General features: G+C 37.0%; 1 protein-coding gene across 4 annotated transcripts in view; it reads right to left on the bottom strand.

Annotated features, from left to right (window-relative positions):
* Window positions 1–14,579, bottom strand: part of LOC139939165 (calcium-transporting ATPase sarcoplasmic/endoplasmic reticulum type-like) — an 80,518-nt gene that overhangs the window by 48,581 nt on the left and 17,358 nt on the right. For all 4 annotated transcript variants that reach the window (XM_071934932.1, XM_071934931.1, XM_071934934.1 and 1 more), the window contains exon 7: window positions 4,504–4,584. In XM_071934932.1, the coding sequence (XP_071791033.1) occupies window positions 4,504–4,584 (81 nt within the window). The remainder of the gene's footprint in view (window positions 1–4,503; window positions 4,585–14,579) is intronic.

Below are 14,579 nucleotides of genomic sequence, written 5' to 3'. Positions count from 1 at the left end.
ACGAAGAAACCCAAGACATTCTGGTCAACGAACTGGGTACTGGATATCTCTCAGAAGTCAAGGGAAAAAGGGGGGTGTGGTATCGAAGGCTCATGAGAAACCAAAAGCCCCTGTCACACAAAAGCACTTTAGCAAGGGTCCCTTGCTAAATTGTAGCGCGGTTGTAAAATTGTAAATAATGTTCCTCGCGTGAAAGGACAACAATTGTTTCTACTGTCCAAGTTCTTTTGCAAAATCTTGTCAAACATTGCTACATTTTAGAACCATGTTAAAGTTGAAGACACTGGACACTATTGGTAATTGTCAAAGACCAGTCTTCTCACTTGGTGTATCTCAACATATGCATAACATAACAAACCTGTGAAAATTTGAGCTCAATGGTCGTTGAAGTTGCGAGATAACTATATAAAAGAAAAAAACCTTTACCACACAAAGATGTGTGCTTTTAGATGCTTGATTTCAAGACTGCAAAATCTTACTTTGAGGTCCCCAAAAAAAAAAAATTGTGGAAAATTACTTCTTTCTCAAAAACTATGTCACTTCAGAGGGAGCCGTGTCTCACAATGTGTTAAATACTACCAACCTCTCCCTGTTACTCGTTACAATTGAAGGTTTTATGCTAATAATTATTTTGAGTAATTACCAATAGTGTCCACTGCCTTGAAGCAAGGGACCCCAGTTAAATTGATGTCGTGTGAATAGCACTAAAGGCTCATGAGAAACCTTAGACACTCTGGTCGACGAACCTGACATCTGAGCTACAGCTACAGTCCGCCATGTAATCCATTAGACCTCCGTGGGTGGGAAACTTTGGTATCAATGTTTAAATTGATCAGGAAGCTCCGAGTCAACAATTCCTAATTGGACGACTAGTCTCTGTTGCTATAGTAAGGATATCTCTTGTGAATTTGAATACTCTAGCAGGATCCACAAACAGACAGAGTTCTGAAGAGCCGCAGACTTAGTTTTTTGGAGATGTGGGGGACATGATAACTACATGTATGTCACTATTTGAGTTTTGGTAAATCTGCCTGAGTACACCCACACCAAACAGTGCAGTCCTATTATGTACCTTTAATGGTATATTTGATGTACTTTTATTTTTTTATCTTCTTCAATTTTTGAGATTTTAAGGAAATAAATAAATAAAGAAATAAAATAGTGTCCACCAATGTTAAAAAAGGATAATTGGGAAGAGACAATAGCTTGATTTAGTTTGTGTTTCTTTGACAAATTTAGTTTACAAGTGGGCAATTTTTTTTCTTCTTTTTTCTTTAACAGCTAGTGATACATTGATTGTCCTTCTCCCAAGAATTTTTTAAAACTATTTATGGGGCAATCCGGACCCAAATTTTGAATGAAAGTTTGCCCGGAGATTGCTGAAAAAGGGTCATGGTCCTCAGAATGTCTTTTACTTGAGTGTTTATCTTTGGTTTTAAAAAGCCTTACTGAGCAATCTGGGGTAATATAAATGGTTTTGTCTGAAGGATTTTTGCGAATTTAATGTTAAGTCAAAACGAATATTTTGTTGCATAGCATGTTAATCTGCTGCAAAATATGTATCAGCCAGATATGACAGCTTTGCATAAGGAGAACCCGGTAACTTATTCACAAATGTTAATTCATCAGAACAATAAGCAGTCTCCACGGCAACTAAAATTAAGGAACAACAAATTCCTCAACTGATAAATGCTTCCAATCCTGTTGTGTTTGTGGGGGGGGGCAAAAAAAAAATCATTGAGGAGCCTCTGGCCAAGACAAGTTTCACCCATGAATTGGCGTGTGTCTCCGCAAAATAACGGCAGTGCAGGAAGCCTAACAGCAATATGGGAGGTTGACTGGTGAAAGTCTGCTGCTCAGCCTGGGGTGTTGGTTTTTTACTTTATCTTTTTTTTTTTTCAAAGCCAAATGAGAAAATCATGTCCGGCACATACTACTTCAAATTACTGTTCCCTTCAATGAGCCTGAACAGAATTCTCTTTGATGGAGAGGAAAAGAACCTTCCGCACACTGTAAAAGGACTCGGTAAGAGCGGCTCACTTATTAAACGTGATTTCATTTTTTTTTTTCTTCACCATGAAACACTTGTGTAAAGTGGATTTATTACAGGTAGTTCCTGAGGCATCAAAACAGACCGCCTGCAATTATAATTGAATTATCTCGAGTCAAAAATGTTTTTTAATTCTCAATGAAGATGAGATGGTGAAGGGCGAATTTAAATCATGTAGATTGTAATTGAACTTAAAGAAAACATCAAATTTCTTGGAAATGTTTTTATTTTAAAGGAACATTGGTTTTCGCTAACAAAGCAAAGCAGTTGCTGGCAACTCATCAAATACAGCATTTCAGACAAAAATATTTCAAGGAATGTTTTCTACTATAATCATCATCAATAGACCATGTAAGTTTTATGTAAATCTGTGATCTTAGGTGAGGTTTTTTTTCTTACCAATTCTGTAATGTTCCTTTAAATAATGTAGTATTTTAATTTAAAAGTTGGGTCATGGTAAAGTAATAACTGTAGAAACTTATTTAGTGAGAAGCCCTGCAGCTGTTGAAGTAAATAGGCCTATTTTTGTGATAGTTTTTCAACCAAACTATTTGTTGCTGTTTTCTCATCAAGTACACACATACTTTTATTGCATCTTTCTTTTAAATTTTGGCTATAAGTCAGCGTTACATTGACACAAAAACAATCTATGACTACCTTAAAATTGTTGCCTTTGTTATATTGTGTGTATTTTGTTTTATTTTATTTTATTTTATTTTACTTTAATTAAATTTGGTTGTATTATTTGTTATAGTGCTCATCAGAAAAGGGCAATCAGCTAAAATAAAAGTTCACATGTAGCATCATTCTTCAAGCAGTCTGCTAAGGCAGCTCTGAACAATAGACGGATCCAGTAGGCTCCGCCCACAACGCACGTGTGAGCAAGAACACGTGGGGCTCTACAATGCCTTTCTGCACAACTCTGCCGCGCGCGCCAAGATACACGCAGCCATGTCAGACCTTATTTGTCGAACCTTCGTTGCATTGTGATTGGTCAATACGCAATGGGGCGGAGCTTAGTGGATCGGTCTATTGGACCCAGGTCCTTATGTGTTTTCATTTAGCTATTTGGCTAGTTGTACCACGAGGGAGAATGCTGATCATGAGAGTGTTTTATTTTTTAAATGTGCTCACAAAGACTCCATCTATGATGCAGCCTTTCTTTGTATTCATGCTTGAGAATGTTATGTGCATCATGTAAGTAGATAATTGATTTATGTTTGTCTGGGGAGGGTTATCAAAAGGCTTTCAATAGCATGCCTAGTGAAATGATAAAGCAGCACTTAAGGGAAAAAAAATTTTTGACAAAGATATTTTTTATCAATATAGACATCTTCACGAATGATTCAGTTGGTTAAAAATTTAAAGGCAGTGGACACTATTGGTAATATTGTCAAAGACTAGCCTTCACAGTTGATGTACCACAACATAAAAAACTAACCTATAAAAATTTGAGCTCAATCGGCCATCAAAGTTGTGTGCGTTTAGATGATTTCGAGACCTCAAGTTCTAAATCTGAGGTCTCAAAATCAAATTCGTGGAAAATTACTTCTTTCTTGAAAACTATGGCACTTCAGAGGGAGCCGTTTCTCACAATGTTTGAATGTTATACTATCAACCTCTCCCCATTACTCGTCACCAAGAAAGGTTTTATGCTAATAATTATTTTGAGTAATTACCAATAGTGTCCACTGCCTTTTAAGGTAATTTTGAATGAATCTCAATGGAAAAGTAATGGTTAATACCCCTGCATTGACAGAAGATCAAATGCAAATTATGTGCAGAAGATATTGTCATCTAATTTGCGGTTTTCATTGAGCATCTCTTCAGCAAAAACGCATTAAAAATTTAACAACTGCAGAAAAATATTCATCAGAAAAAAGACTTGGTACACCAACCAAAACACAATGCAGTGCATACTGATCATGACTGGTACTCTTCCAACTTCCGCAAAAAATGTTTCTCATTGAAATATTTTTTGACGAGGGCGGTGGCTCTGATCTTTGTTGCCTGTTATTTAACACTATTTCCTTACACATTCTCAGGCTTTCTAAATGGAAAGTGCCTTTTAAAATGCCATTTGCAGATGACCTTGACGAGCCAAAGACGAAATTCCAGGTATGTAAATGGATCAGAGGCCATGGGGCCTGATTTCATAGAGCAGCTTTTAGGGCAAAAAGGAGATGGGCACAATAATGCTTAGCAAGCAAACGTTACCCGCCAAAAGGGTCACCTGCACCATCCGTGACTGGTAACCTGCTCATTTTCGCTAAGCAGAACGTGGTTATGCAATATGTTCTACATAAGCAATTCTATGAATCAAAATCATCTCTTTGTGCTACAGATACATCCATGAATGGTATCCTGCTAATTTTTGCTGAGCAGAACATTTTAAAGAAATATTTTCTGCTAAGCAGCTCTAGGTATCAAAAATTTTTATTTGAGGTACATACCTGTGAGGAGAGCCTGATCTACACGTAGTGTGGTTGACTTGATGGTGGTAATACGGACATCCGCTGGTACTTTGTCACCAACTGCAAAAAATAAAAAAACACAATCAGATTATCTTCGACAGAATCGTTTGCTCACAATTTTACAATAATAACCAGGGCTCGAATTGGAAGAAAAAATCCCAAAGGCTTGTACATGTAGCTCCAAATTTTTACTTAAAATAGAATTTATTTCAACAAGCCCAGAATCAAAACGAGTTTTCAGATAAGATCTATCTAATTTCTGCTTATGGGTAAGTTACATTGAAAAAGAATTTAAATTTTTGTTATCACATTCACAGTCAAAGAAAATTCACAAGAGATTAGACAATGAAGTATTTTTATTCAATTGAAAAACTCAAGACCACCAGGCTTGTCCTATTGTGAGTTTACTTGACCTTCTAAAGACGCAGACCTCGAGCCGGTGGTCCAGTGTTAGTTTTGAGCCCCGAATAACAATGACAGTTAGGATAATCAGGAACAAATTATAAATTTGTTGCTTGTCAGGTCTTACAGTTGCCATGGCAGCCAATTAATCTTAATTCACAATACCTGACTGCCTGTTACAAACACAACACATCAATCACTTTCAGCTTCATAAAATATTCCCTTGGTTTTGGATTTTCATTCAACATTCACCCAGAGTAAACATTTGAGTTTACATAAAATATATTTTGTTATCATCGTTATTCGTTATTAAATTGTGGGTTTTTTCTGAGGAGGTGAGGGCATAAAGAATGGGCAGTTTGAGAATGTTCACAGTTCTATGCGGTATCAGGGCTTTAAACATACAAAAATTACCAGTAAAACAAACTAATAACAAACAAAATGGAAAATGTGATAAGAAAAAGGTTGCTTGTTTATGTATTACTCTTTACTGCATTTAAAATATTCTTGAACAATTGGTCACTGGCAAAATTCTTGTGACCAGTTGAATACAAAAGAAATTTTGAATTCTAGGCCCTACAGCAAAAAAAAAATTGTATGGCAAGGTTTGCGGTAACACCATGTAATGACTATCTGTAAATGAGTTGGGGTGGTTCTGAAAAGAACCAGTGGTTTCAACTCCACGTTTCGATCAGTATGCTCTGATCGTCTTCTGGAGAAAGCAGAAAATGAAGCTTTCCATATGGTATTTCCACCATGCAGAGTTTCTAAACTTTACTTAACAACAAAATTTATGGGGGTTTTTCTTGGTTAATTAACATTTGGTCAATTATAGCAAGAAGAAGAAGAAAAAAACCTTTCAAACCTATCAAAACATCTATTTCTTTAAAATACCGAAACCACAGCATTTTGTTGAGGCATTTAGTGTATGGTTTCAATCAACTTTCTTTATATATCTTTGACAATTTGCGGGTAAACAACTTGCCATTTCATATTTCAAAGGTCCTCACACAAAACCGGCTGTGTCAAAACTAAAAATAAGGCATAAATGAAAGGGCAGTAAGAACACACAAACCGGGGTGTGCGACACAGTACTGTTCAAGTAGGTCTGTGGGTTAATTATATTGCCAACCTATGACATTTCAAAAGAAAGGCGTTTATATTAAGCTCTTACAGATGTGTAATCAGAACTGGGGTTTCTTGCCTACGTATTTGAGGGTTGATTTTGGAGCCTTACTCTTCATAATAGTTTGGCATCTTCAGTTTGTATCATCATGTTGATGACTCAGAGGAACAGGGGGGTAACAGCCTCCCAAATTTGGGCAAAATCGTGGGGGCGGGGTGGAATCGAGCACCGCAAGAAGCGAAAAAAAAGGGAATTTCATCCAGTATTAGAAATTGGAACTCTGTCAAAATTGGAATTTCTGCGAGATCAAAACTAATATTTTTACCCATTTCTATAAAAATACAGCATTTCAGGCAAGTATTTTAAGGAGTGTTGATCATCTGAGCTAACTTGCATGTATAGAGGAGAATGCTGAAGACGATCAGAGCATACTGATCAAAAGGTTGAGTCGTTAACCACTGGTTCTTTTCAAAACCAATACTACTTAAAAAGAGATATTCACAAGGCATTACCAAAAACCTCTCGTAGTTTAAAGCTTCCACCATGGTAAGATTCAATTCCTACTCATATGGACGACCTTTCACTAAACGTAGGCCTTTGCTATGGGAACTGTAAGGACCTAGTGTGTGAACACACATCAGGTTATTCAGTACTTAATGACTTCTAGATAACCTGAGCTTGAGTGGGGTTTTTTTCACAGCCTGATAGCACTATTTGTATGACCTACTTTAAACAAGAAGCTACCAATGCCACAAAACCAGAACAATGCACTCTCAAAATCTGCTATGTGAACTCACCTTCCGACGCATGATCGGAGGTTAGAAATGTTATCAGGTTTTACCAAAGAAATGTGTGAACAAATGAACAGTTTATACACTCGTGTGTATATCAACAGGGGGACGACAGTCACCGCTAAAAACTGATTCGACAGACGTATTTATCAACAGCCCTATGTTACAACAAGTTCTGACACATCTTTGTTCCGACACCTGTATTTTCAGACACTCCTATGTTCAGACACCCCCTAAGTTTGTATTGGTTTGTAATTTTTGCATTTCCGCCCGTATGATACCTTGTGCATTAGAAAGAACCATGGTACTTTTCCCAAATGTTTAGTAACAAATAAACTTACAGACGGTTGTCTAATCGCAACTCGAAATTGTTTCATCATGCATTTCTCAATTAACAAATTTTACAATGGTATTTCATACAAATCCTCATTGATCCACCACCAATTTGAGTAAATAATATTCCCTTATAAATCACTTAAAGCTGTCATATGGGAGATCATCTTCAAGTGATGAATGACTCTACAATCTGCATAATGTTTACCAAACTGTAAAAACATTTACAGTTGGCTGGCTCTTGCATAGAGTCCCTACAAACACATTCGAGTCAAGATTTCTATTAATGTATGAATAAAATCCACAATAATTAGATTGACATTTGCAGAAGGTTTACCCAACTATCAAATCATTCACAGCCATCTGCTCAGTAACAAAGGATCCAGGCAAATATAAGTTCACAACAAACACCATGAAAGTTCAATAACCCTATTAACTTTTCTAATTGCAGGGTTGTTTGGGTTCAGATAGATTCGTGTGCTCAGCGTCTTTACAGCAATTAATTGACTAATGGAGAATCTTGCTGCAAACTCAATTTGACTCTAAACTGCGTTCATTGCTTACTGACCTTCTTCAAACAGACCTACCGCTAATTTATCATCAGGCACTGACCACAGTGGCATTCAGCATTTTTTAACTGGCAGTTTTTAATTAAAGGATTATTACATAAATCCACGAAAAAAAATTGTAGATGTGTACAAAATGTACATTGGATGCATTTTGGAGTACTTGCACGTCTTCAAGTGGACAGCCAACAACAGGTAGTAGTCATGAATTTGACAAGCACAGGCCCGATACACCAAGAAGGCAACCATATCAGGTTTTATGATAATAATAATATATAGTAATTACCAATAGTGTACACTGCCTTTAAAAAAAACTGGAAATAATTAATGATAAAAACTTTGAGACCCCTATAGATAAAGCGCTGTATAAAAACTCAGGCCTGACACTTCACGGAGGCAACGAAGGCGATTGCCTCCGTTGCCCCTTGCCGTTGCCTTGGTGCCCTTGAAATGCTCCAGTAGAAATTTACAATTTCCTCATAGGGTGCCCTTTGCCAAAGAGAAAATGCCTTGGTGCCCTTGCCCTTTCAAAATTGAAGCATACAGGCCTGAAAACTAGTTGTTTTTATTATTTGTATTATTACGCGAGAAACCCCACTGATTTGTCCTCCGCAAAGACAATTTTGTTAAGCACTGCATTTTGCACAGTTTTTTTTTTTTAAGTCACACAGGGTTCCAAAATTTCAATCAGTAATTCCCTGCGAGGCATCTCTCAATATGAGTCTTTATAACATAGCAAAAGGAAGGCTTTTCTGATGATGCCACAGTAGGGGGAAAGAAATCTTGATGAACCCCCTTGATTAATTTCTTCCGGAACTGGCTTTCATAGTCCTCGTGTGATCCAACAAAGAAGCGTTAATTGAGGGGATTGTTATGATGCACAGAGGCATTTTCCCTGCGATGGATGCCACAAGGACAGTGTGTACGCTGATCAGTGTAATCCACTTACGTCAGTGAAGGCAAAATAATAACATTTGCTAATTTAAATTTAAAATATATGTGTTCGTGTACATTTTGAATAAAAAACTGGCAAAGAGACAGGTGTGTTTTCATTGAAAACTACCCAGACCTAATGTAAGTAATAATAAAAGTAATTTAATAGCAATAAATAATGGCAAACAAATATTAGTTATCCGCCCAGCAAGATGAAGATGCTCAAGGCACTTTACAAAATTAAAGACGATAAAAAGATGCCAATAAAATTATCCTTACAAAAAAAAGGAGGAAATGATGAACGAAGGAAAGCAGGTTTGGTTCCACAGCAATAAAATAGTATTAACACTAGATTGCAGGCCTGATACTTCACGGAGGCAACGGAGGCAATTGCCTCCGTTGCCCCTTGCCATTGCCTTGGTGCCCTTGAAATGCTTCAGTAGAAATTTACAATTTCCTCATAGGGTGCCCTTTGCCAAAGAGAAAATGCCTTGGTGCCCTTGCCCTTTCAAAAATGAAGCATACAGGCCTGAGATTGTATTCTATATAATTGTTTGTACAAAAACTGTCAGACACTTAGTCAAATGCTTCAACATAAGATAATGATGTATATTAGTGCATGTTCACCAACAGTGACAATGCTGGTCATTAAGCAATTCAGAAGACACTGCTAGGGTCAAATCATCAGGCTATTAAAATCGTGTATGTCATCTGCTCAGGGCTACAGGGTCATTTGTGTAATTTGCATGATTTCATACAATTTCTTTTGCATACTGTATTCTTTTATATTATTGGTTTATTGAAAATCAAGCTTTGCAACCAAAAGGCTGAATTGCGCTGTATAAGAATACATTCAAACATCAAAGAGTAAAATCCTATAGCAAATATACAATAAGAGACTAGATTCTGGGACCATTCATCCACATGTGCACGTTTTAGTAAACAGTTTATGCATGCGTGGACCCTGCCACAAATCTCACCCACTGCTCTACATGCAGTGGGCTATCTGATGGCATCAATATAAGAGCATCTGATTTCCATGGCAACAGGTGGAATGACAAGATACAAAAATTATTAACAACGGGGCTTGTTGAGAACTGACCTTGTAGATTCGGTCCAGGTATTATTATACGCTGAATGGCATGGAAACCAAAATTTATTTCTGGGACCTGCCTTCTGCATATCATTTGTATATTGCTCGCTTACCGTGTTGGCAGAATTTATAATGAGGTCATGATAATAGAAACAAGCAGCACTAGGTCAATACGCACGTGAAGGGATATTTACAGTATGTGAAGTACGCCTATTATTACACCAGAAGTCACACCCTTTTTTTTAAAGACAAGGTTTACCTTTAGGTAATTGTTCCATAAAGGTAATGACCATAACAAATTACTTGGTAAAGAGCACTGGAGACCTTTTGGAATTATAAATTATTGTCAGAGAATACCTCGTCTGAAATAATGTAATTTCAGAGAAAGATGTTTTTTGTCATCCAAAAATTTGAACCCAAGAAAGGCTCCATGAAATTAAACCATTCTAAGCCCAGAATTCTGTGCAACAGGGGTGATTTTTCTTATTTCTTTTTCTCGTAACTTCTATGACCAATTGAACATGTTCACAGGTTTGATACTTCATGCATATAATGGGATAAATACCAAGTGAGGATTCTGGTTTTTGACTTTTACCAAAAGGATACGGTGCCTGGAGTACATTTTTAGGCACTAGCTTCAACTATGTCTCCATGGTGGTTTTTTGTGGTTATCTACTACATGTAGTGTTCAGGTCATTGGAATATTGGAAATGACTAGTAGGCCTGGGCGAATTATTCGAATATCCGGTTAATGGCGAATAGGTTTTCCTATCCGTAACCGCGAATGCCTTTTTTTTCTTAACCGGATATCCGCATAGGGCGTGAATACCTACTCACAAACCGGATAATTCTGTAATTACAACCGAGTAACCGGATATTCTTTAATATCCGAATATCCGCGGACGTCGGGCGACAACTGATATGAATGTTTTGTCTGAATCCTTATGAAACTTCTATTAAGACAACATAAAACAGCATATATTAAGTATTTAACTATGCTTACCTCCATGAAGAGTTAAAACAATGACATTTCTGACGTAATTTGTTCAAAGATTACAAAAGTTTTCCTTCACGTAGAGTCAATCACGATCAAAAGAAAAAGCAAATCGCCATCTTTAAATTAGATCCGGTCATTTTTATGAATGAACCGAGCGACACTGTCTGAAACTAATATCAATCCGCCCATAAGATCTCATTCACAAACGAACAGCGCCCTCTAGAGGCAAAAAAATATATATATATTTTTTTTTTTAATTGTTTTTTTAAATAGCGCCCTCTAGCGGCGAAAAAAAACTATTCGAATATCCGGTTAATTTCGGATAGTTGGCCAGCGGTATCCGAATAACAAAATTTCACTATTCGCCCAGCACTAATGACTAGCATCACTGTAAATATAGCCACTGCATTTTAAAATATACTGTTTAAACTCTAGGGGGAGTCAAGGATACACCTAATTTGATTATCATTCATTGACAACAACCAAGAATGTAAATTCAACACCATTGAACATGTTGAGTGATTGACAGATGCACTACTTCACATGGTACATGTATAATCCAAGCTGGGCTGTTTACAAAGAATAGAGAGCGTGAATGTTGTATCAGGGATTAAATTGTCTGAAAATAATTTTTTTAAACCCAGAAAAGTAGATTACAATTTCCTCTTGGTGTGGGAAAGAAGCTCCCTGAATGCACAGAAGGATGTCACATTTTAGAGATTTTACAGACTCTCTACGCCATCATTTCAAAAAGATCTGAAGGTGTGGTCGGCCTTTTCATCTTTGACGTGGCAAATTTGCCCCTATCATGAAAATCTGAAGGCGCGGGGAGATCAGGGGAAAAAAATCCTGACAAAACATATGCCTCTGGTATGGTTAAAAATGGCACATTGCCAGCAGGGTTAACGATCTGAACACAGACGTAGACCAACGCATGATCCTACGTAGGCAAAAAATAACGATACTAAATTCATTGTGGTATAATCAGCAACACCATCAGCAAACACTAGGCAACCCTGGGCTTGCAGTATCAACACACACCTGGTAAAATAAAAACCTCTACCATACAGAACCAGCAAACGGAAACTTCTATATATCCAACAACCAAACCATTTAGCAGACAATGAATGAGTACAATAAACCATTTCCCCAATGACGTCAATGTGGTCATGGCAACTGGCTTTATATCCTGATCTCTGATTACTAAACCCAGTGGTAGGGACAAGATAAATAAAGAGGGTATTACTAACTCTCTGGTTTCTTTCTTATTATAAGCCTGGTTGAGCTCATACAAAACAGACCATTGTTGGACCATTGCAATCAACTTTATGCTAAAATGTATAGCTTAAGATCCTCCCTGCCACCATTTTTATTCCAGTCCATCAGTGTAACAATCTTTCTTGGCAACTCAAAAAGCGACACGTATACTTAGGCAAGATACTGCAAATTATATGAATCTTGCAGGCTTGGAATTTTGTCCTTAAAAAGGGCAAGGTCACTTTGATTTTGCAAAAGAACACTGGCATACTACTTACTCCAGTGGCTGATTGGTTAGTTTTTTACGGTCCAAGGATTTAGGCATGGGTATCATCCACTAGGAGCTTGGCTGGTAGAGCAGAATGCATTACCTTCACAACAAAATGCTGATGACCTAGTTGTTTAACTTGCTTGTAAGTCTAATGGAAACTATTCATACACACAAAAAAAACAATCTAATCCGTAGCAATGCCAAATGTTTCTGAGGGTCTTGGTTGAACACTACTAAGAAGTAAGGAGTTCTTACGAATCTCAGGAATTGACAGTTATTCAAACTGTAAATTCATCTATCTAAAGACAGATGCACAAGTAGACAAACATGCCATTAACCAACCGCCTCTTTTTTTTTTTTTAGCATGCGCTAAGAGTCCAGAAGACAAAATATACATTGTGTCCACTTGCAACTGTTGCAATAAAATAATAATTCATTTAGTTCGATCAATTATTCAGAAGGCAAGCGTGACCGAATTTCGTTTATGTGTTGTTGCAATATCTACATAATATTTTCCTAAGCTTGGTTGCATCATAGAGCAAAGAACATGTTTTGCAAGAATGTCATATTCCATCAATTTTATGTGGCCGCCGGCTTTTATGGTACACATATGTTGACATAGCCAGTGCTTGTTCCATTAAGCAAATGTCATCATAGTGGCCGCGCACATAGTTTGCATTTGCACATGGCAATTCGTACAATCTATTTGCTGATTTACACTGTACAAAGGTACTGTGCTTTGATTGCACTGATACATGTAGCCAGTGGGATCTAAACTGCTGGTCATTTACGGTGAAATCTCACATTGAAAAACAAATGGTTAAAAAATTGAGCTGTTGCAGGAGTGGAACTTCATCTTTGGGAACTTCATCTTTGCAATGAACTTCCATTGGAAAATATTGACATTGGGACACTTTTGAAAGGGCACCAAGACCTGGGCAATAAATGTCTCAGTGGCATTCAAGAAATTCCAGATCTGGGCTCAATTTATTCTTAATGTTGCTTTGACATCACAAGTTAAGTTTCAAACAAGCGAGCCTGGACTTCTTACAGGCTCGATTTGTATACAAAAATAAATGGAGGAAAACATAAAATCTTGCACTTCGTAAAGATATGCACCAAGATTTTATCAACTTTGGATGAGGAGAGGGGGGAGGCACATCTCAAAAAAAATTATTTTTTTAATAACTCTTGATATTTGTAGAATTTATTGTAAGAAACATAACATTTGTCCAACTGGCCAGTGTAGTATCTTGCCTGCCACTGTAATGTACAATGTTCAAAATTGAAATAATGTATACTGTACTGTATTAGTAGTTTCGTGTACCAAGAAAGCACTATGTGATCAGAATTACATAAAGTTTTGTACACACTGTAATGGCATGTGCAATACGCGTGCCATCATTAAGCCTTGATCTATACCCCGAGTCCACAATACATGCTTAATTCTCCTCCATTAACTGATCAATGCAATCTACAGTCATTGAACCAAGCTGGGTCTAATCAGGGATTTCTTTTTCAAAATCTTTATTAATTTTTTTCTCTCCCCCCCCCCATCTAATAACGACAAAATGACAACAAAACCTTGACCTCACTGTCATGGATATGATGGACTTAGATTATTTTAATGGATTGGATTTGTGTTGATTCAATGAGATACGTGCCCACTACCCCTGCAGGTTATTTTTTCCAATGCCAAACCAGTTCCTTTTTTCGTAACACACTACCCCTGGAAAATATTATTCAAATGCTAAGCCAGTTCCCTTTTCGTTACACAATACTCCAATACCCCTGCATGTTATTTTTTCCAATGCGAAACCAGTTCCTTTTTCGTTACACACTACGGCTGCCAATTATAATTCCAATGCTATAAGCCAGTTCCTTTTTCCTTACACAATACTCCAATGACAAACCAGTTCCTTTTTCCTTCTGATCTGAGAAAGAACCTGCTTCATGTAGGTATGTTTTCAGTACTGTAAGGCCAATACTAGAATTTCACCTCGAAGTATTCAACAAATTTGAAAATATTTGGTGTATCTTTCTACTAAAAAAACTCAACGCAAACTTCATACCATGCAGGTTCTGGGAAAAATGTACTACAAAAACAGTTGAACATGTAGCAAGGAAGTTCACTTTTAATGCCTAACACGCTTGTTGATTTTAAATTAAAATGTACACAAATAAGATAAATAAACCTCAGATCAATCTACCTAGAAACGATGAGTAAATCCTTATCAGTCAATTTGCTTTAAACTCTTTAGAGACCAAAAGCGACTTGTACCAAAA

The sequence above is a fragment of the Asterias amurensis genome, chromosome 6, assembly GCF_032118995.1.
Source record: "Asterias amurensis chromosome 6, ASM3211899v1".
NCBI lineage: Eukaryota > Metazoa > Echinodermata > Asteroidea > Forcipulatida > Asteriidae > Asterias > Asterias amurensis.
Note: the sequence above shows the minus strand (reverse complement) of the source record. Positions and strands in the feature narration are given on the sequence as shown.